At 34.8% G+C, this 21,907-nt stretch overlaps 1 protein-coding gene across 1 annotated transcript in view; it reads left to right on the forward strand.

Annotated features, from left to right (window-relative positions):
* Positions 1–2,710: 2,710 nt before the first annotated feature.
* Positions 2,711–21,907, forward strand: part of LOC150105578 (alanine--tRNA ligase, cytoplasmic-like) — a 270,365-nt gene continuing 251,168 nt past the window's right edge. Inside the window, exons 1-2 of the mRNA XM_090394928.1 lie at positions 2,711–2,987; positions 12,463–12,742. Of these exons, the coding sequence (XP_090251054.1) occupies positions 2,980–2,987; positions 12,463–12,742 (288 nt within the window). The 5' untranslated portion in view covers positions 2,711–2,979. The remainder of the gene's footprint in view (positions 2,988–12,462; positions 12,743–21,907) is intronic.

Here is a 21,907-nt window from a genome sequence, read left to right on the forward strand (position 1 = left end):
CTTCGTAGCACCCTACGGTCACGTTCGATGACTGTGGTGATTCGTTCACTGTGAGTAGCACTTTCAGTTGACTTCCTACGCTTCCATCTCACTATGTTGTCACTAATCATTGACCTAAGATGGCCCAATTTTTCAACAATTTGCTGAACAGTCAGTCCCGCAACAAGGTATCCTATCATAATGCCTCTTTCAAACTCTGTTAGTTCTCTTGTCGCGCCTTTTCACCTGTATACAGTAACACTGACTTGGGAGCATCATTTTCCTCCAATTTTAACCAGCTAAAAACACGCGACTCTTTACATAGCACGATAACACCTTGTCCATGGAAGTATCCATTGACCTCGTTCCAAAGCAATGTATGTATAAGAGCCACCATAGCACAATTGTAAGACCAGAAGAACACTGTTACCCTATACTTGAAGAGACTTGCGTTCGATTCCAGTCGTGATGAGAGGCTTTTTCAACTAAAGGTGAGTTTGCTGATCTGATATGGAGGTAGCAGGGTTTTCCTCCCAGAAACTCGGGTTTTTCATCCTGCGTTCAAATTCTCAACGAGAAGATACGCAATTCACAACAATAAATACTGTGGTGTGTGTAGCGATGGCATTGATGGTAGTAGTGTCGTTATGTGTAGTTCGATAATTTAGTAGATGTGCAGCAGATTAGAGCGCCCTCCTACAATGAGTCCTTATAATGCTTGAATTTGTCACGTCATACTACAACTGCTTATAATAATAATAATAATAATAATAATAATAATAATAATAATAATAATAATAATAATAATAATAATAATAATAATAATAATAATAATAATAATAATAATAAATTATGCAAATATGTAAATACATGTACTTGATAGGGCTACTAATGGAAGGAACACACACACACACACACACACACACACACACACACACACACACACACACACACACACACACACACACACACACACACACACACACACACACACACACACACACACACACACACACACACACACACACACCTATGCAACAAATTCGAGGCCCCCCTCTCAAGTTCACTGAGAGATGGTTCTTGTCCACTTTAACCATAGATCTTGAACTCTGAAACTATGTTGGAAGCTCTGCCCTTATTACACTTACTACTCCCACTTCAATGCAATAACATCTACAAACCATTACAGTACTCCCATTCTGTTTCTAACCCAATTTGTTAAAGAAATAAGTGGCTTTAAGAAATTTCTACTCAAATTTGGCACAAAATAAATAATTACTGAATCGTTATATATCATACTTTATTATTTGATCTTAATCATTAATAAAACCAAGTAGTTAGACAGCATACTGTGTATTAGAAAATTTCTACATTAGAGAAAACCAGTTCAAAGAAAGATCTAAAAGTATGCAGATGTCTGTATGGAATTATATTCTCATTGGAATTATTATGAAATGTTTGAGATCAGAATATAGTTTATTTATTAAATAAACTCTTACTTCGAGTGCTTCCTGAATTAAATTATTATTATTATTATTAAAAATAATTATTAAAAAAATCAGCTAACATCTTTTTTTTAAAAAGGTGTTAGCTGATTTTTGTGGGAGATAGAAAGCCCAAGGCTATCACTAATTAAGAGCCATGCAGTGAAGAGAGACGGCTCAACAAGTGCCGCCATCTCGTGATCCCTAACCCTTACACGATAGATTTAATGTCTGAAATAATGTAGGTTCTGTGGTCGATTTTCTTGAGTTTACGGGATGAAAAACCCGAGTTTCCGGGAGAAAAAACTCGCTTGCCCGTAACAGAGATCGACTAACTCGGGAACCGTCGAAAAAAGGCTTACAAAAATTTCCTTTAGTCACCGACAGGATTCGAAACCAAGAAGTCTTCCTTCGTGCAGTCAAGCGCTATGGTATGCAAACGCCACATTCACTGAGCTACACAGCTCCTAAAAATAATTATAAAAAATAAATTATTATAAAAAAATAAAAAATAAATAAAATTAAAAATTATTATTATTATTAGTAGTAGTATTAGTATTAGTAGTAGTAGTAGTAGTGTGGTGGTAGTACTCTTGTGTTGTATCCTGACTGCCCAAATAAAGAGCCTTTTAAGTTCTATTCTAGTTACAGAGTACAAGTACTTTTCCCAACTCTTACTTCGACTTGTTCCCGAATTAATCGATCTCTGCAAGGTTACTGGTGTTCCCCCCACCACCACCCGGAAACGTGGTTTCTTCGTGGAAAATTAAGAAAATCGATCAAAGAAACCATACTATTTGAGACAATAATATACTACGTTAGGATTATGCTTACGAGATGCGGTACTTGTTTGCCTCTCTTCACCGATACCATTTAAACTAATCATAGTCTTGTGTCAGCTACATCTTGGGTCTGATTGGCTATCGGTGGAATTTGATTGATCTCTGACTCCGAAGTTAGATACGGCTAAAACGGTCTCGCCTGCTCTCTCTACATGGAGTAAAAGCCGTTAGCGGTTTTTTAAATTTATTTATGATCACGATTTTAATTTTTAATTAATTAATTTTTTTTGCGAATTGAAATTTTTGAATTGAATTTTTGGTACTGATTACTAAGTTTTTGATTGTAATTGTGAGATTATCGATATATAGCTAAAACGAATAACTAGTAATGTTTTATTTATTTATTATAAATTACGGTTCTTCGTAGTGGCGCTGAAGTGATGATTGTTTCGGTCAGACTTTCTTTTTAGAGTAATTATTAGCACATGGCAAATTAAAAAAGCGGTATTCTTTTGTGTTCCGACAAGAGTCGTTTTGCTCAAATCTTATATGAAATGACGGAATTAGTTAGCTTGATTACGGGACTGCTATAAGAATTAAGGTAATATTCAGCTGGTAGCAGGATGGGGCAAGGTTTTATTATTTGAGTAAATCTGAAATTGAACTGGATAACACCTCTGATAAACCTGCTTTCTTCAACACCGAAAAGGATTGGAATAGACTTCCAGGACCAAATGTCAAGGTAAATCAAACCAGTGAACCAACTATAGAACTGTTTCGTTATTTTTTAAGTTGGTGCATTGGAAGGGTTGTGTGGGCTGTTTTGACAAAAGGATTTACTGGCTTATGGTTGTCTCGTTGGAAGAATGAAGAGCAATGGGATATTTGAGGTCATTGTAGGGGTAGGGAGTACAATGAAGAAGCAGCATTGAACAGCGGAAACTGTAATAAAAAATAAAATGAAATAAAAAAAAATATCAAGAATGTGCTTATATATATTTCCATTTTACCCCAAACCTTTTGACTCTCTCTCCACTCTTTTTATTGTTTATAATTTAACAATAATTTAACCAACATATGGTCACTTTGGATAACATTTACGCAGAAGATATCGTATTTAGCTTAGAGAATTTTAAATATATGAGTATAATATTGAGTTTGAGTGACTTTATTAAACCCTTATAAAAAAACCAATAAAGATGTATACGGTTAATGAACACTTCATTCTTTTCCTCCTTATTTTAAATAAAAACAAGAATTTGAACTCTGTAAAAGGTTAAACACATGTTCAGTTTTGTCTTTCAGTGGTACACTTTGTTTTTATTGCTTCAGCAGTTGTAAATATCTGTATTACTATGATGGATTTATGTGGGTATTCACTCATTTCTTTATTTTTTTTTTTTATTTTTCTTTAATATTCCTTCATATGATTCTACATTTCTAAAATGGAAGAGGATTGGCAATGTTTTGGATTGCTCGCACTCTTACCAATCGTCACACACATTTTCCATTATTTTCCCTTTCTGTCACAAAGTGTGAAATCCTTGATGATCAGTGAAACTTTAGTAAGCCTCAGTACCACTTCTTTGAATCCATCAGCAGGTACGTTCATTGAGCCCATAAACCAATATATCCAGTTCACAGGTGAAGCAGTTTCAAGATAATGGTACATAACACTCTTTGATGCAACGGCACATTAAAATTAGATGTGTGTGTATTAAAAAAAGAGTAAGGGCAGTAGTATCATTCTAGTTGAATATTACACTTTTGGTATATTATATAGATAAGGCTACATACGGCACAGATTAGGAAGGCAAACCATGTTTTTAAAACAATAAATTAATAAATTAAAGCAGATTTATTAATTTATGTGCACAAAAATTAAAAAAAAATTATACTAATAATACTTCTACTTCTATTCATACTTTTAATACACTTATAAAAATACTTTTCAACTTCTTTTACTTAAAAAAAAAATGTGATTAGCCATGAAGTATTTAGCGAAGTGATTAGCTAACCACACTGCAAGCCAGCCTGGCTTGCCGCTTGGTTCGCGTGTCTGCTCTCCAGTCAAGAGGCTGCGGGTTTGAATCCTGCCGTGGGCATGGACGTTTGTGATTGACTGTAGAAATACTAGTGGTGGCGGTTGGTGGTAGATGGCGTTAGTGTAGTTGCAGTCAATTGGTGGATTGTGAGTGGTGGAAGCAGAGTTGTAGAGGAGATGCCCTCCCTCGATGAGTCTTTGGACTCCCTGGAGGTGACAAATAATAATAATAATAATAAAAAAGTAAGGTACATACTGAAGCAGTTCTTATAGATGTGAAAAACATTTATTCTCTCTTTCGCTTTAAATTCTCATCCTTTATTTTGTCTTATAAACCCTATAAAACCAAGCCGAGACTTGGAATTTGTTTCCCAAAGAAACATGACAAATTGTTCAAAAGAAGAAGAATCAAGAGTATCACAAATGCCTTGAATTAAAGCTACCATCTTCTTTTGTCAATACGTCCAAAATTGATTTTGAAAGGAATAAAAGCTGAAAAATAGTCATCCTTTCTGGTTTTTTACCATAGCTATTTGCTCTACCATTTTTTTTTTTTTTTTTGTCGAATCCTGTTTTCATGACTCTTTTTCATGCATATTGTTCTGTTTCATTGTAAACCACAGAAAAAGCTCCTTCTGGATTTTTATTTTTTATTTTTCTCCCAAATTTCTGACAGAATTCACAAGGGGAGCAGGAACATTGAGTTTATGCTAGCAAGAAGTAAGTAGAACTTTGTCCGATCTGGAAACCAGAAAATATTCATATGACTAGTTCCGATGGCATTTTTTCAATTACTGTGAAGGTTTGTGTTCCTAAGTGTACTGTTTTATAACCTTCTTGTTATACATTATAATAAACATCAATTATTTTCAATGGAGAAATTCATTAACAGTGAACTTCTGTTCTACCTCAAATAAATAATTAGTAGCCAGGATTCCACCAGTGTTGATCAGTGGGATTCATCTTGTATGTGCCCACTTTTGGATAAATGGTGCAGAAAACTCCAGGTTTTGATTGGGTGTTGCAATTAGGTGTTGCAGAAAGTCCTGTTAAGTATGCTTGTATCTTATGATCTGTCTTTTGACTTTTGCAACAAGTTTTTTAGCCTTCCTGCTAAGTGCTCATTTCATGTTATGTGAATTAATCTTTATCCACAGATCTTGTAACTAATGGGGTACTTAAGGACTCTGTTCTTTCACTTATTGATCTTTTTCTTCTTTTACATCTTCTTTCAGTTGACTACAAATCCAGTTCACAATTTTGCTGTTAGTAATATATTGCACAACTCAAACTTTCAGAATATTCTTTTCTCACTATCCAAGAAATTTTTCTCTTTTGCTCAAGGCATTACTTTATCTCTGAACAACTATTCATACTGTGTAGAAATTCACAAATCTCACTTAACTGCTAAATATGATTTCATATTTTGGATGGTGCCCATAATTTAAAAAAAAATCTACTCAGTATAGGAAAGCGCAGTTATGTTTATTAAGGACTTCTCTTCTACCAATTTCATCCACAGTCTTTTATGTAATGTTTAGTTTTTGTTTTTTTTTCTTGGGAAAAAAAAAATGCAGATCCAAATCTCCTCAGATTTTTAATCTGCATGCTGTTAATAATACAGAGTAATCAAGTGTTGCAATCTGAAATAACCGATTCAGCTAATTGGGTGCTGCATTTTGCTTGAATTTTACTATGTGAACTAATATGCTAAGGAGGAGGTATTATCATTCGAGTCATATAAAGCTAATCTAGCCATAAATGCTGTTACAACTTGAACAGTTCATAAACCTTTAATCTCTCATATAGGGATGGCTTTATACTCGCTCAGCTTATCTTCTAATTCATTTTTCCCTTTTTTATTTATGTTTTTGTTTATTATGTTTTACTTATTATCTCTAAGAGATTTCTCCTCTTCTGCCCTCCTCCTGCCTCAGCATGTATAGGTTGGCTCGTGAACCATTACATAACTAAAACTGAACATGTAGGAACCATTACACAAAAGAAAAAAAGCAGAAACAAATGGAGTGGAGAAGCTGGCATTGGTCACTCATTGTTCGGTAGGTATGTATGCATGAGTTGGCAGAAAAGTTTAAGTTTGACAGTGGAAAGATCTTATAAGTGACTTCCAAATATGACATAAAATCATTCCTTGGTTTCTGTTGAGAGTGTGCCTTGTGAGTGGGTAACCATTGTAGCTTCCTTGATGTTGTGGCCATGAAGTTTTCTATTTAAGGCATGGAGCTCTTGCTCCATTCAATATTGTGGTGCGTGTGGGAGAAGTGGCCTGAGGCAACAGCTAGGCCTCAGCTGTCTTCTCTGTTGTTATTAACGTCTCCAATATGCTTTTTTTTTCTTTTTTTTTGTTTAATTTCCAAACTTCTAGATGTTTGCCCTGTGTAAGCAAGGCCACAAGAACATGGAATATTGTAAACTCCAGGATGTTTGTTGAAAGGGTTGTGGTCCTTAGGTGAATGTAGCAGAGCTCATATAGTCACAGTAGGCTTGAAAGCCACTATTATGTCATGAGATTTTAGGAGACTGGCAATTTTGAGAGAAAGTATGCCAATATAAGGGATGCAAACTGAGGCTTTGTAGCGAATGTCAGAGATCTGTTGGTGAGCAGGAGTAAAGAATGGTATTCTTTGTATATTTTCTTAGAATATCCATTGCTCACCAATAGTTGGAGAAGAGAATATAATTCTTTTAGTGTTTCTTCATCTCCTGTAATAAAGATATCCCTTTTTTCAGCATATGTATAATACTTAATTTTTGTGATATATGGTGCAATGATGTAGGTAATGACTTTTATGAATGTGATTTCACTATATGCTAAGAGAAAGGCCTCCTGCTTTTTTCAAAACAAAAACATCTACAAAAGATAGTTTGCTTTCATTTTCAAGTTCTAAAGTGAATTTAATTTTATGATGGAAGGAGTTAATAGATGAAAGAAAATCATGTAACTCAGGCACACTGTGTTTCCAGATTATAAATATGTCATCTGCGTATCTCCACCAAAGTGATAGTTTTGGATTTGTAGAGAGCAGGAAATCTTTTTCAAAATTTTCCATGAATAAGTCATCACATGACAGAAATAGAGAACTTTCCTTGCAAGGCCATGTTTGTGGATTTTTTCCATTCCATCAGAAATAATTTGAATTGAGACAATGTCTAAATAGTTGGGAGATGTCAGAAGAGAACAGGTATCTACAAGTGCTATTGCTTCATCTATACGAACATTTGTGAACAAAAATACCACATTCATTACTAAGATAGAAATTTCTCCTATTTTTTCTGCAGAATGTTGCAAGTTTTTGATGGAGTCCATGTGTCTGATGTGCTCCTTTAGAAAATTAGCCAGATGTTTTGATAACAAATAAGTAGGTGAGCTAATACCATTTACAATAGGCTGAAGAGGAATATTAGTTTTGTGTGCCTTGAGCATTCCATATAACTGTGAAGTTAAGGGGTTCACAGATATCAGTCTCTCTCTCTCTTTTTTTTATTTTTTATTTTTTTTTTAAGACCCATAAGCCAGGTAGTCATGTTGCATCAGAGGTTATTGGTTTCTTCGTGGTTTGCCCAAGTAGGATAATAATCTAATGGAGTGTAAGTAGAATTATCAGAGAGTAAAAATGACATTTTGAACATGTAATCAGTTGTATTCATGATAACAGTTGAATTGCCTTTATCAGCCTTAAGTACTATTTAAAAAAATTTAAAGAAGAACAAAAAAACGATTAACACTGAGGAGATTTTTTATATGGTTGAATGAGGGGACAAAGGTCCATCCTTGGAAGTTACAAAGGGAAGTAGTGAGTAAAAGGGCAAGAAGTAAGTTTTTTACATGGAGAGTGGTAGCAGCATGGAATGCATTGCCTGAGAGGGTGGTGAAAATGCAAACAGTGGATGACTTTAAGGAGTGGCACGATAGACTTTGTATTAACTGGTGTTAACCTCCCATGATGAGTCTTATGACACCATGGAGATGAAGAAGATAATATAATAATAATTATAATAGAAAATGGCTGTTAAAAAAAGAATCCTAAGGAGTTCTTTCGATATGTAGCCAGCAAAAGAAAGAATGATTATGGAAAGATGACATTGATAGTAGAAAATGGTATAAAGATAGCTGTTGCAGAATGTGTGGTGGAGATACTTAATGAGCTCATAAAGGTCTTTCAATCTTGTGAATGTGACTTCATGGAAAGATTGAGAGCAGTAGATGATGGGAGAAGAGACTGACTGTAAGTGAGCAGGAGGTGTATGGGGAGTTGAGTAATTAGTTGTTAATAAGGCTGTGGGACTTGATAGTATATCGCCATGTATTCTGAAGGAATGTGCCAGGGAGTTGACACCTGTCTTGACATATTTTTTTAATACGAGTCTTGCACTCGGTCAAGTCCCTAAGGAGTGGAAGGAGGGCAAGAATGTGCCACTTCATGAAGGAGGTGATCGAACTCGAGCATCAAACTATAGGCCTATCTGTGTGTCAGGTGTTGTGGTTAAGTTTTGGAGAAGCTTGTGAGAACTAGGATTCAGAGTTGGGTTGAAAACAATGGTATTATCTTTGGACAGCATGGATTTGCTAAAGGGAGGTCATGTTTTAGTAATCTACTTACTTATTACAATAAAGTGACTTCCTTGGACAGAGGAGAAGGACACACAGTAATATACTTAGATTTCGCAAAGGCTTTTGATAGAGTACCTCATGATAAATTGATAGTCAAACTAGAGCAGATGGGGGTTGGATATTAGATTAGTGTATTGGATTGGAGACTGGCTATCTGATGGGTATCAACAAGTTGTGTATGGGGGGGAGCGATATCCAGGAAAAGGAAAGTCACTAGTGGAGTGCCCTAGGGGTCTGTTTTGGGGCCATTACTGTTTAACTTGTATATTAATGATATAGGTGAAGATTTGGATGGAGATATTCAGTTGTTTGCAGATGATGCAAAGTTGGGATGAACCATGAAGAGTAGTGAAGATGTTGTGGCCTTACAAGAAGACTTGAATAAATTGAGTGATTGCGCACGGAAATGGAGATGCGAGTTTAATGTTGCAAAATGTAAGGTTTTAAAATTTGGAAAACAAAGATGGGATGCAGAATTTATGCTTGGTGAGGATATATTGTTGGAGGTGGAAGAAATAAGAGATCTGGGGGTGATAGTGGATAAGGATCTGAAATTTAAGGGACACATAGCCAAAATTGTGGAGACAACACAAAGGCTTCTGGGAATGATGTGGAGGACACTGACATGTAGAAGTAGGGAGATTCTTGTTCCATTGTATAACTCTTTGATTAGGCCACACATGGACTATTGTGCCCAGATTTGGTCACCTGGTTTTCAGTAGGATGAAGAGATGTCGGAAAGGGTCCAAAGGCGATTGACTAAGGTACTTTCTGACCTCTGGAATGTCAAGCATGAGGAAAGATTGAGATGTAATTTGCAGAGAGTGGTGGACAGGAGGAAGAGGGGGAGATATGATTGAGACCTACAAGTTGATAATGGGTTGTTATAGGATCAATGCTGGAGAAGTTACTACAGATCTCCCACAGAAAATAGTGGGAGATCGGGGTAGAACCAGAGGTCATCCCTATAAAGAGGGTGTGAGTAGGGGAGTGAGAGGCATGTTTTTTTTGTGCAGAGTTGTGAATGATTGGAATGCCTTGATTGAGAGTGTGGTGTCTGCAAGGAGTTTGAATGTGTTCAAGACATGGTATGATGAGCTGTGTGTATGATAAAAGGACCTCCCAGACGAGTCTTTGACTCCAAGAGGTCTTGGGGTAATAATAATAAATGTTCAGATGTTTTTTGTGTGTTCTTTACTGCTGATGATGATACTGCCAATTTCACAGCAAAACATGTTGAAGTTCATATAATATGTAATTAAATCTATAAGCCCCTCTTCTGTATTATTTATTTTTGTAGACATGCATATTTGTAAATGTCTTTATGCAGATTTCACTGACTAGCAAGATCCTGCCACTTTATTTAGCAGGAAAAAACGCTTAATACACCGATATACTAATGTGCTGTAGGTGTATTATTTATTTTTGTAGACATGAATATTTGTGAATGTCTTTATGCAGATTTCACTGACTAGTAAGATCCTGCCACTTTATTTGGCAGGAAAAAACACTTAGTACACTTATATACTAACATGCTGTAGGTGTACAACCTTTTGCGGTGGGATTCACATTAAAATAAATAAATATTCTGGATCTTGAAGAATGTTCAATATGTAGTTTACTATAATGATGTTCTATAATGACATTAGCATGTGCATTTCTTATGTTCATTGCAGGCTAATACTTCTTCCATAGTAGGCCCAGTTGCTGGCACATAATAAATAAGTGGAGTTTGTCCTTGGAGGAATGAATAATGTTTGCTAGTTTGATATGTGGCGGAATAGTTGTCAAGATTATATTTATAAAGTACTTTGGCTACCTTTTGCTGGCCTTGTTTGGCCGAGTGGTTAGCATATCCGCTCTCTAACCAAAAGGCTGCAGGTTCAAATCCTGCTGTGGACATGGATGTTTGTGATTGTCTTTCACCTTCATACATTCATTCATACAACTATATATACATTCTCCCAAGATGGAGTGGGTCATCATGGGAGAAATAGACCCATCTAATTAATAAAGCGGACCCTGCACCAAGCAGGACATAATGCTGGGGAGAAGACGATGACTGGCTGTCTTTTCAGATGCACCTACCCTAGATATAGGAGACTGAAATGGTTTTATTATGAACTAGTACTGTGTTTCTCAACCTTTCTTTAGTAACTGTGCCCTAAAGGACTTTTTTCAAAGTCGTTTTTTTTTCTCCCCCCCCCCAATACTTTTTCTAATAGCCCTTATAATTTCTTGTATCAATATATTATTTTCACCAAGCTTCAGTTGTGAAACATGGTAAAAAAAAAAAAAAAAAAAGGTCAAATAGGAATGAGGTAATCACTTTATTAATGGATCACTCTGCAAAACCATCTCTTTTCTCATTCCTGTTAATTGACATATATGAAGCATGGTGATAATAAAAAAGCAGTATGCCTTTAAGTATGCAGTGAATATATTGTCTATGAATCATGCTCTATACAGCTCTATATCCATCAAATAGATATGAGCCTCTGTTTCAACGATGCCCTTTGGTTGGAAAGACCTGGGTTTGAATCCCATCTAGGACACAAAGAACCTTTATTAGAGCTTTTCGACTGAAGGTGACTTAGCTGGTCTCATATGGAGGTAGAGGGGTTTGTTTTCCTCCTGGAAACTCAGGTTTTTCTTCCCTCAGAAAACATGCAAACTGCCCATTAGAACACACATAATTAACATGCATAATACACTGGCCTCATAGTCCTTGAGTTGCTTTGGCGATAAATTCAAATAAACCAATCAAAGAGCTATTTTGTTATTTATTTACTATTCTTAAAATTAAGTGTGTATATTTGTTATATATGTCCATTATCTTTCATATGGCAGTGTTACATTGCTGACTGGCTGATTTTTAATATGTTTTTTTTTTAATATAAATCTAGTTCTCACCCCTTTCTTGACTGCATTCATTCTCAACTTCCAGGGATGTCTCATCCACTCCCCTACCCTCCATAAAATGAAAAATTCCATCTACTGGTATCTTGTGTGACCTTTCAAAAATTTTGGGTCTGACATATCACCGGTGTTTTCCTGTTTTTCCACTAGTGTGTCTGCTCCACAAATTCTCAATCTATTTTCATAATCAGCATTGGATATTCCAGGTATTATCATCTTAAACACACTCCTTTGCACTCTGTCCACTGTATTTGCATCATCCCAGAAACCAAGAGACTAGATCTATGCACAGACTTGGTCTTCTGGTTTTGTGTGGTTGAAATTTTTTGCATGACTGATCAGTGGTAAAATTACATTGGATGTATATTATTACCATTGATAAGCCATGCAAATAAATTTCAAGATCGTTAAAAATGAACTATCAAGATCTTTCCCAAAACTCCCTCTTAAAACAATCTGAGATTCTTAAACCAAATTGTGCGAACCATTAATGTGACTGATGCTATTAGTGATGATAACAACATATCATTATAATGAATTTTTGTTCTTTCAAAATGCATTTTAAATTGTACAGTTATAATTATTTTTATGATTACAGCATTTTTATTTTTATTTTCACAGCATTATGATACGACGTTATCAGCATGTTGTTCCCACTTCATTCTTTTGGTGTTGTGTAAAGCTGACTCATTCTGTTTATATTTGCTCTGATTATAAATATCTTAGAAGACATTGCTCTTCTGAAAGGAGACATCCACATCCTGTATTTCCATCTTCTGAAATAAGAAAAATATTTCTTGACTATTTTGTAAATAAGAATTCTCACAAATATATTCCTTCAAGTCCTGTTATTCTCAAGAATGATCCTTCATTATTATTTGTAAATGCCGGGATGAATCAGGTATGTGATAGTAATATATTACTTTTCATTACAAGTAATAAAGTTTTGCACATAACTATACTTGATAATAGTACAGTCATCAACATCAAATTCCTGATGTGTATCCTGAATAGTACTGCATAAAAATAATTTACATTATTACTCCAGATACTCATTAGTTTGTTATCTGTCAATGCTCCAATGTTGTCAGATCTTATATTTTGGTCTTCTAAGGCACTTCTAACTGAATTAATCCACCTACATCTTGATCTTCCTCTGGAGTTCTTTCCTGCCATCGTGGTATCAAACACCTATTTTGCTGTTCTTTCCTCTCTTATTAGCTTTGCTCACACATTCCTCAATGCTGAATGTCAAGTTCCTTCTTAATATTGTCATTTTTAATATTATTATTATTACATGACCCCTCTAGGGAGTCCAAGGACTCATCGAAGGAGGGCACCTGTTCTACAGCTCTGTCTCCACTGCTCAAATCCAACAACTTGAACTAACTGCAACTACACCAATGCCATCTACTGCCCATTACCACCACTAGTATTTCCACAGACAATCACAAACATCCATGCTCACGGCGGGATACGAACCTGCAGCCAAAAGGCTGTGGGTTTGTATCCTCAATCACTCGGCGGGTTCGTATCCTCAACTACTCAACCAAGTGGTTCGTATCCTAACCACTCAGCCAACCAGGTCAGCAATATGATTCTGCAATTGATGCCATCTGTTCACTGGCCTAAGTTTTCTTAGAATTCTATACCTATGATATCATGTCTCCAATTTTCTGATCAACTATTTTATTTCTAACCTAGCTCTCAGATCCATAAATTAAAATTGGTTTGAATACTATCTTGTATATAGCTGGTTTAGTGTTTTGACTGTTTTCTCTCATATTCCATACATATTTATTCAGCTGATGCCTTACAACATCATCTTTGCTATTTGTTCTTAAATAGCTAAAACGTTTTACTTGTTTTATGATAGTTTTTTCTGCATTCATGATACATCTCGTTTTTAATGTTCCTGCCTGTTTCCAAAGTTTGTCTTTTTATTGCTGTTTTTTGTACATAATTTGTTACAGAATTCAATTTATTTAATGAACATTGCAAACTTGTACTGGATTTATTTAGGAATATAACATCATCTGCATGAAGTAAAGAGCTGAGAATAGCATCTTCAATTTTGATATCAATTTTAATGCCACTTTCTTTTGTAATGTAATCCATAGAAATGATGAATCACAGTGTACATAGTGTGCATCATGTCTTACACCTTATTTTATATCAAATCATATACCTGTACTTCATTTCTAACTGCTGAATTAAAACTCCAATATAGACCTATTTATTGCTCAATATGGTGTTTGAAATAGTACAGTTTTATTTTTAAAAATAAGTATATAAGAACAACATATAGTTACAGATTTGTGTATGCTAGCTTGCTTCACTTCATGACTGTGCATGAGCATGACTATGTTTATTAACATTAAACTGATAGCCATTTACACATGCCCACAGTTCTATTAAAATCATTCTATAAGTACTGCATATCAGCTACATTCCTGATTACCCTACCTATCTTTGCATCATCAGCAAATAACTGTATGTTTGTTATCAAATCTTTCTCAATGTCATTAATATAACAATTGAATAACTGTGGACCAAGGACTGATCCCATTGGTACACCAATGGTTACTTTAAATCTTGCAAACTCACATCTTCCACGTATCACTTTTTGATATCTCTCAGTCAGCCATCCTCTTGTCTACGCTAATATTTTATAATCCAGTTCAATATTTTCCAATGTGATAGTTTAGCTGTAAAATGTCAAAAATCCTTAGCAAAGTCTAGCATGGTGTATCCATTCTCCTTGTCCAACTCAACAGTAACTTGCTTATAGAATGTGATCAATTTGCTCTGACATGACCTTTCATTAGTAAAGGAGTGCTGTTCATTGCAAAGTATGGATTCTCTGTCACTACATATAATCGTGCCCAAAAGCTAAGGACAAACTACGAGGGTGGTCTGAAACGTTCTCGGCCTAACAATGAAAAAATGAATTTATAACTTAAAAATTATTTTTATTTTTCAACATATTATTTATTATTATTATTATGATTATTATGGGCGGCTGGAGTCCTTAGACTCATCGAGGGAGGCCCTAAACATCATGTCCATCACAACTATTCGACATTTACACAGTATCTATCATACTTGAACTTATTCACTGTCATAGCACCCACAACAGACTCTGGCAGCTTATTCCACTCATTCACCACTCTAAAAGTAAAAAACCCAGCTCTAACATAATCTCCCTTAACACTAATACATTTATTCCAGCGATACTCCAGCACCATTATCATATCCCTGTAGTGGTTCTGAGTAAGATCTGCAAAATACCCCTCTACAGAATCACTCTTGATTCGAAGAAAAACACTGACCAGCAAGGAAGGGTTTTAGGAAGAGACAGAAATCAGAGAGAGCCAAATCTGGGGAATAGGGTGGATGTTCCAACAATTCATAGTGCAAATCCCTTAATTTTCCCATTGCCAAGACACTTGTGGGCAGGTGCATTGTCCTGATGAAAGATGATTTTTTTTTCTTCTGCAAACCAGGTCTTTTCTCATGAATTTTTTTCATCTAGTCTGGTTAAAAGATCAGAATTATATTCCCAAGTTATTATTTTACCCTTTTCAAGATAATTAATAAACAAAATGCCTTTAGCATCCCAAAACATCCCAATGCCATGATCTTTTGTGTTGATGGAACCGACTTTGTCTTCTTTGATGCTGAAAAAACCAGCTTCTGTCCACTGTTTTGACTGCTGTTTGGATTCTGGTATGTAATGGTGAATCCAAGTCTCATCCGTAGTAATAAATCGATGCACAAAATCAATTTTATTCTTGTTAAAATGATGCAAGCACTATTCAGAGATTTTCATGAGTATGTGTTTTTGATCTGCTGTGAGCAAGCGCAACACCCTATCGTGCACAAAGCTTTTCATATGCAATTCTTCATGCAGAATTTATCCTACAGGTTCTTTTGAAATGGCCATAGTTTCAGCAATTTCACGCACTTTGACTCGCCGGTCATCCAATACCATATCATGCACTTCATCAATGATTTCTTGTGTTGTTACACTTTTTGGAATGTCCACGTGGATCATCTTCAATTCTGGTACGGCTACGTTTAAACTCGGCAGCCCATTTCTTAATTGTCGAAAACGAAGGAGAAGAATGCCCATAAACTTTCATTAACTTTGAATGAATTTCTTTTGGTGTTAAACTTTCGTTTACAATGACTTTTATAACTGCACGATATACTCAATTTTATCCATTTCAAGGGATACAGACAACACTTTGGCTTCAGGCAGCTGTATAAAACAAACTACTTGACAGAATGACTTGCAATTTCACATGGATGCTTATGACAGATGTAGCAACTTAGAAAAAAAAAATCTCTTGCCGATAGTGTTGCCCTCTGTGTTTGAGGATGAGAACTTTTTAGACCATCCTGGTACATTTTTGCCTTCATAAGAAAAAAGTTTCATGACTTTTTTCTTATGAAGTTTTTTTCTTGCAATAAATTTATGTCCAAATGTGGACATAAATTTATTGCAAGCATAGTAATAAATTATGTTATACAAAACATGTTATAAATTTTGTACAAAATAAATTGTAATATGTTTTTGGCAAAAGTTACAAATTTCCTGAAGATGTCACGACATTATGAAAATTATGGAAAACGCTACTGAGTTAGAATAAAACTTTAGTTTAATATAAACTAAAATAGACACTTGAGGTTTCAACCTTTGCATAAGGTCATCATCTGGAGTATACACATATATACAAAAAACAAGCAGCACGACAATCTACATGGTGTGCTAAAGTTACTGATGATCTGTTAAAACTATTGGCCTGACTGCTGAAAAAAAAAAAAATCCCTTACTACATCAAAGCTAGTCTTCTATTATTATTATTATTAAGTTACAAAATTAAATTAAAGCTGAGGATCAACATGTTCACATAAAAAATAAATAAATAAAAAATTAAAAAAAATTATATAAGTATAATATAATTTATAGCTAATCAGTATTGATTGGTAGTGGCCAATAAAAGCTGAAAATTGCTTAGTCCTGAAGTAGAGGTTCACTGGAAAACTAAGTGGGCTGAATATGTGCCATCCAAATTTTTGGAATTTTTATGCCACAATTATTGTTAAGATTGGGGTGGTTAATCAAAATTTCACATGCTTCTTTGAAATTCCGTTCATACCAAGTTTTTGTATGATGTAAAGAACAAGTGCTTTTCCAATCAATTTGGCGTAGAGTGTTAAGAGCATGATCTGAGCTGCCTGCTTTTCCAAAATTGTTAAATTTAATGTGTTGCTTGTGTTGTTTTTTATGGATAGGGATTGTTCATCCAGTTTCTCCAATATAAGGTAAGTTACAGGTACAATTAATGCAATAAACTCCTGGGTGTGCCAATGGGATGAGAGGATCTTTAGAGGAGTTGAATATGTTTCTTAATTTTAAAGGTGGTTTAAAAGTGGCATTAAGATTATAATGGTGTAGAATTCTATTAAATTTTCTGATAACCCTTTAATGTATGGAATAGCTATGGTTTTAGTGTAATCTATATTATTTTTTGATTTTATTTTATGAAGAACTTTATTAACAGTATTTTTGCTGTAGCCATTATTTATAAATGTATTGTTAATAACTTTTAATTCTTGTTTAAGAGCTTGTTCATTAGAGAAAATTGTAATAACTCTGTTTTTGAGGGTGTTAATGACTCCAAGTTTTTGCTAAGGGTGGTGATAGGAGTTAGCATGTATAAATTGACCAGTATGTGTAGGCTTGCAGTAAACAGTGAAGGATAGACTGCCTGAGGGAAGATATGAAACCATTGTTTCCAGAAAGGTAGTGAGTTCTGATTTTCAATTTCAATAGTGAATTGTATGTGCTCATATTGTTTGTTCAGGTGGCTGAGGAATGTGTTTAACGTTTGGTGGCTGTGTGGTGAAATAATGAAAACATCGTCAATGTATCTAAGCCAAACTGCAGGTTTTAGAGTAAAGGAATCTAGAGCACGTTGATCAAAAGCTTTTATATAATGGTGTAGAATTCTACACCATTATATAAAAGCTAGCAATTGGGGATGAAGTGGGGAGCCCATGGCTGTACCTGTACCTTCTTTTCGTAAGTAAAAATTATTTTGACACATGAAGTAACCGGAATGTAGGACGTGGACAAGTAGAGCCTTGATGTCGGGCGGAAATTTGTTCTGTAGGAGAAGAATTGTGTCACTGATTGGGAAATTTGTGAAAAAAAAAAAGGGGGGGGGGACATCAAAACTGACTAATAAATCATCTTTGCCATTAGTCTACACATTCCGTTCAATATATATACATGCTAACTCCTATCCCCACCCTTTGCAAAAATTTCGAGTCGTTAACACCCTCAAAAACAGAGCTATTACAATTTGCTCTAATGAACAAGCTCTTAAACAAGAATTAAAAGTTATTAGCAATACTTTTATAAATAATGGCTACAGTAAAAATACTGTTAATAAAGTTCTTCATAAAACTACATCAAAAAATAATATAGATTACAGTAAAACCATAGCTATTCCATACATTAAAGGGTTATCAGCAAAAATTAATAGAATTCTACACCATTATAATCTTAATGCCACTTTTAAACCACCTTTAAAATTAAGAAACATATTCAACTCCTCTAAAGATCATCTCCCCACCATTGGCACACCCAGGAGTTTATTGCATTTATTGCACCTGTAACTTACCTTATATTAGAGAAATATATACTTATATAGAAATATATAAACTGGATGTACAATCCCTTTACTCTTAAAGAAAAAAAAAAAAAAGAACCCAAGCGACACATTAAATTTAACAATATTGGAGAAGCAGGCCTTTCAGATCACTCTTTTAACACCCTACATCAAATTGATTGGAAAAGTGCTTGTTCTTTACATCATACAAAAACTTGGTATGAACGGAAATTCAAAGAAACATGTGAAATTTTGATTAACCACCTCAATCCTAACAATAATTGTGGCATAAAAATCCCAAAAATTTGAATGGCACATATTCAGCCCACTTAGTTTTTCAGCAAACTGTAACTTTCAGGACTCTAAGCAATTTTCAGCTTTTATTGGCCGCTATCAGTACTGATTAGCTATAAATTATATTATACTTATATAATTTTTTATTATTTTATTATTTATTTATTTATTTTTTTTATGTGAACATGTTGATCTCCAGCTTTAATTTAATTTTGTAACCTAATAATAATAATAATAATAATAATAGAGGACTAGCTTTGATGTAGTAACTTTTTTTTTTTTTTTACAGCAGAGGTCAGGCTAATAGTTTTAACGGATCATCAGCAACTTTAGCACACCATGTAGATTGTTGTGCTGCTTGTTTTTTGTATATATGTGTATACTCCAGATGATGACCTTAATGTGAAGGTCGAAACTTCGAGTGTCTATTTTAGTTTATATTAAACTAAAGTTTACTCTAATGTGGTAGTTGTTTCCATAATTTTCATAATGTCTTTGAATCACTGTGTAAGCATGAATGAAAGAATTCCTAAGGACTTAGTTAAGAATTAAAATTAATGTACAGTGCTTACAGAAAACTGTTCAGAGAGACATTTCAGTATGGAATATGTCTACTCCAAACTGCGATGCAGCTCTCACAACATTGTACCATGCTTAGAACCAAGTGATTCAGGAATTTTTAGGCAAACTGGCCCACTCCTCCTCCTCCTCCTTAAGAGCAAGTATAAAGCCTTTGTTTTCCCTAGGGAAATTTCGAGCAGCAATGCATTTCCCTATTGTGTCCCAGACATGTTCTATAGGGTTGAGATCTGGGGAGCGTGCTGGCTACTCAATTCGATTAATTTCCTCGGTCTCCAGAAGTATCTCCACTGCTTGTGTAAGATGTGATGTGGCATTGTCATCCGTAAAACTGAATTCTTTGTCAACAGTACCATGGAACAATCGAACATGATGTTGAAGAACTTCGTCACAATATCGTTCACCAGTCACCCATTTACCTTTTTCCAGCACTTGTAGCTGGAAAAAGGTAAATGGGTGATAAGAATGTAAATGGGTAATACATTCTTGCGATGGTAAGCAGTAACACTTAAAACACCAGATCAAGGGTAATCTAAAATCGGAGAAATACTAAAACAACTTATCTGTAGAGAGTACGTTAGGCCTTTGGTGTCCTGCCCAATTTTTATGGATACAACACCACTGAAAATGTGCTCTATGATGAGCTTTGAATAAATGGACGCAGAATACATGCATGTTGGCCTACATGTCATAGACATCTTACCATAGTTTGTTGTTATATCTGCTTATCTGTGCTTGAATAGATCCAACTTGCAAGCTGACCTGCTCGGTGCATCGATTGCGTTTTGCTGTTATAACTAAAAATCTCTCTTCATGCTCTGTGGTAGAGTGACGGTGACCTTTTAGCAAACATCTGGAACACATTCCATTGGTTTGTAATGCTGCCTAAAGCCTGGATGCAATGCTATGTGAGATTGCGAACTCTCTGGAAAGATCAGTAATTCTGCAACCTTCTTCAAGCTTTCCAATAATTTTTTCCCATGTGAAATCCTCTAGATCAGGGGTGGCCAACCTTTTATAGTTCATGCGTCAATTTTTTCATTTTTAAGTTAAGATGCGCCATACAAACTTATACCACTTTTCAGCCCTTTTAAAATATGGTAATATGGATATATTTAACAGTTATGCATAAAATGATTTATTATATATGGTAATATAGACACTTTTAGAGTTTTAAGTAAAAGGATTTCATATAAAGACAAGATAAACATTAATTATTTTATTGAGACTTTTGAAATTGCTTTGCTTTTGCTAAGCTTGTAGTGTTTGGAATTAAATCAGTTACAGAAAGCATCAGACAATTTTTCAAATTTGAATCAGTCAGTCACGACCATAGTTTATTCTTAATCATTTTCATTGATGAAAATGCTTGTTCGCATCTGTATGTAGTTCCAAAATGACAGATATAACTCTGAGCAAATTTTCTCAGGTCTGGAAAATGTTCCCAGGGCAACGATTGCCAGAAATTAATTATATCAGAAGCATCTGGGATTGATGGAAGTTCATTAAATTTCATTTTCAATAAAGAATTGGTTTTGAGATCAATAAGTTCCATTTGTATGTTACTAGGCATTGTCAAGATTCTTTGTTCAGTAAGTGAAAAGGGATTTATAAATGCAAGTATGCAGTCTTCTTCTTCGGCAAAATCGCTAAAACGATTGTTAAAGAACTCTTGCAATAATCTGAGTTTCTCAGTATATTCTGTAAAGTTGCCATTATGTTCAAAAGATTCACTATGTTCTTTTAAATGTGGAAATTGACTTAAATCCCCATTTTCTAGCTGGGAGATGAACAGTTTTAATTTCATTTTGAATGCGCTAATGTCATTTACTAAGCTAGGAAACAATTTTTCTTGCGTGTAGTTTCAAATTTAGATCATTAAGGTGGCTGGTAACATTAACTAAAAATGCTAAATCAAATAGCCATTTCTCATCACACAAAAACAGGGCTTTTTCCTCATGCAGCTCATCCTTCTCTTCCAGAAAATTATGAACACTTTCTTTCAGCTTCCAAAATCTATTGAGAACTTGTCCTTTAGAAAGCCAGCACACCTCACAATGAAGGATGAGATTACCATATTCCATATCTAGCAGTTCACAATATTCTCTGAATTCTCTTATGTTTAACCCTCTTGCTCTAATTTTATTCACATACTTTACAACTGGGTATCATAACATGCTTCAAATTTAGAGTTTTTCCAAACAGAGATTCTTCATGTATAATACAGTGCTAGTTTAGTAGAGAACGACCTAAAAACCTTTCAAGTAAAGTTACAGTCCCAGAAACTCTACCTATCATTGATGGTGCTCCATCAGTGCAAACACTGATGAGCTTACTAGAATCTAGTTGTTGATTTTCTAGACATGACTTTACTTTGTCAAATATGTCTGATCCTCTTGTTTTTCCATGAAGTGACTCAAGACCGATACGTTCTTCAAAGATGTTAAAATTACCATCAATTCCTCTTATAAAAATGCTTAATTGGGCTACATCACATATGTCAGCGGATT

The sequence above is a fragment of the Typopeltis vanoorti genome, chromosome 6, assembly GCF_054136105.1.
Source record: "Typopeltis vanoorti isolate ZY-2024b chromosome 6, IOZ_Tvanoo_1.0, whole genome shotgun sequence".
Lineage (NCBI taxonomy): Eukaryota > Metazoa > Arthropoda > Arachnida > Uropygi > Thelyphonidae > Typopeltis > Typopeltis vanoorti.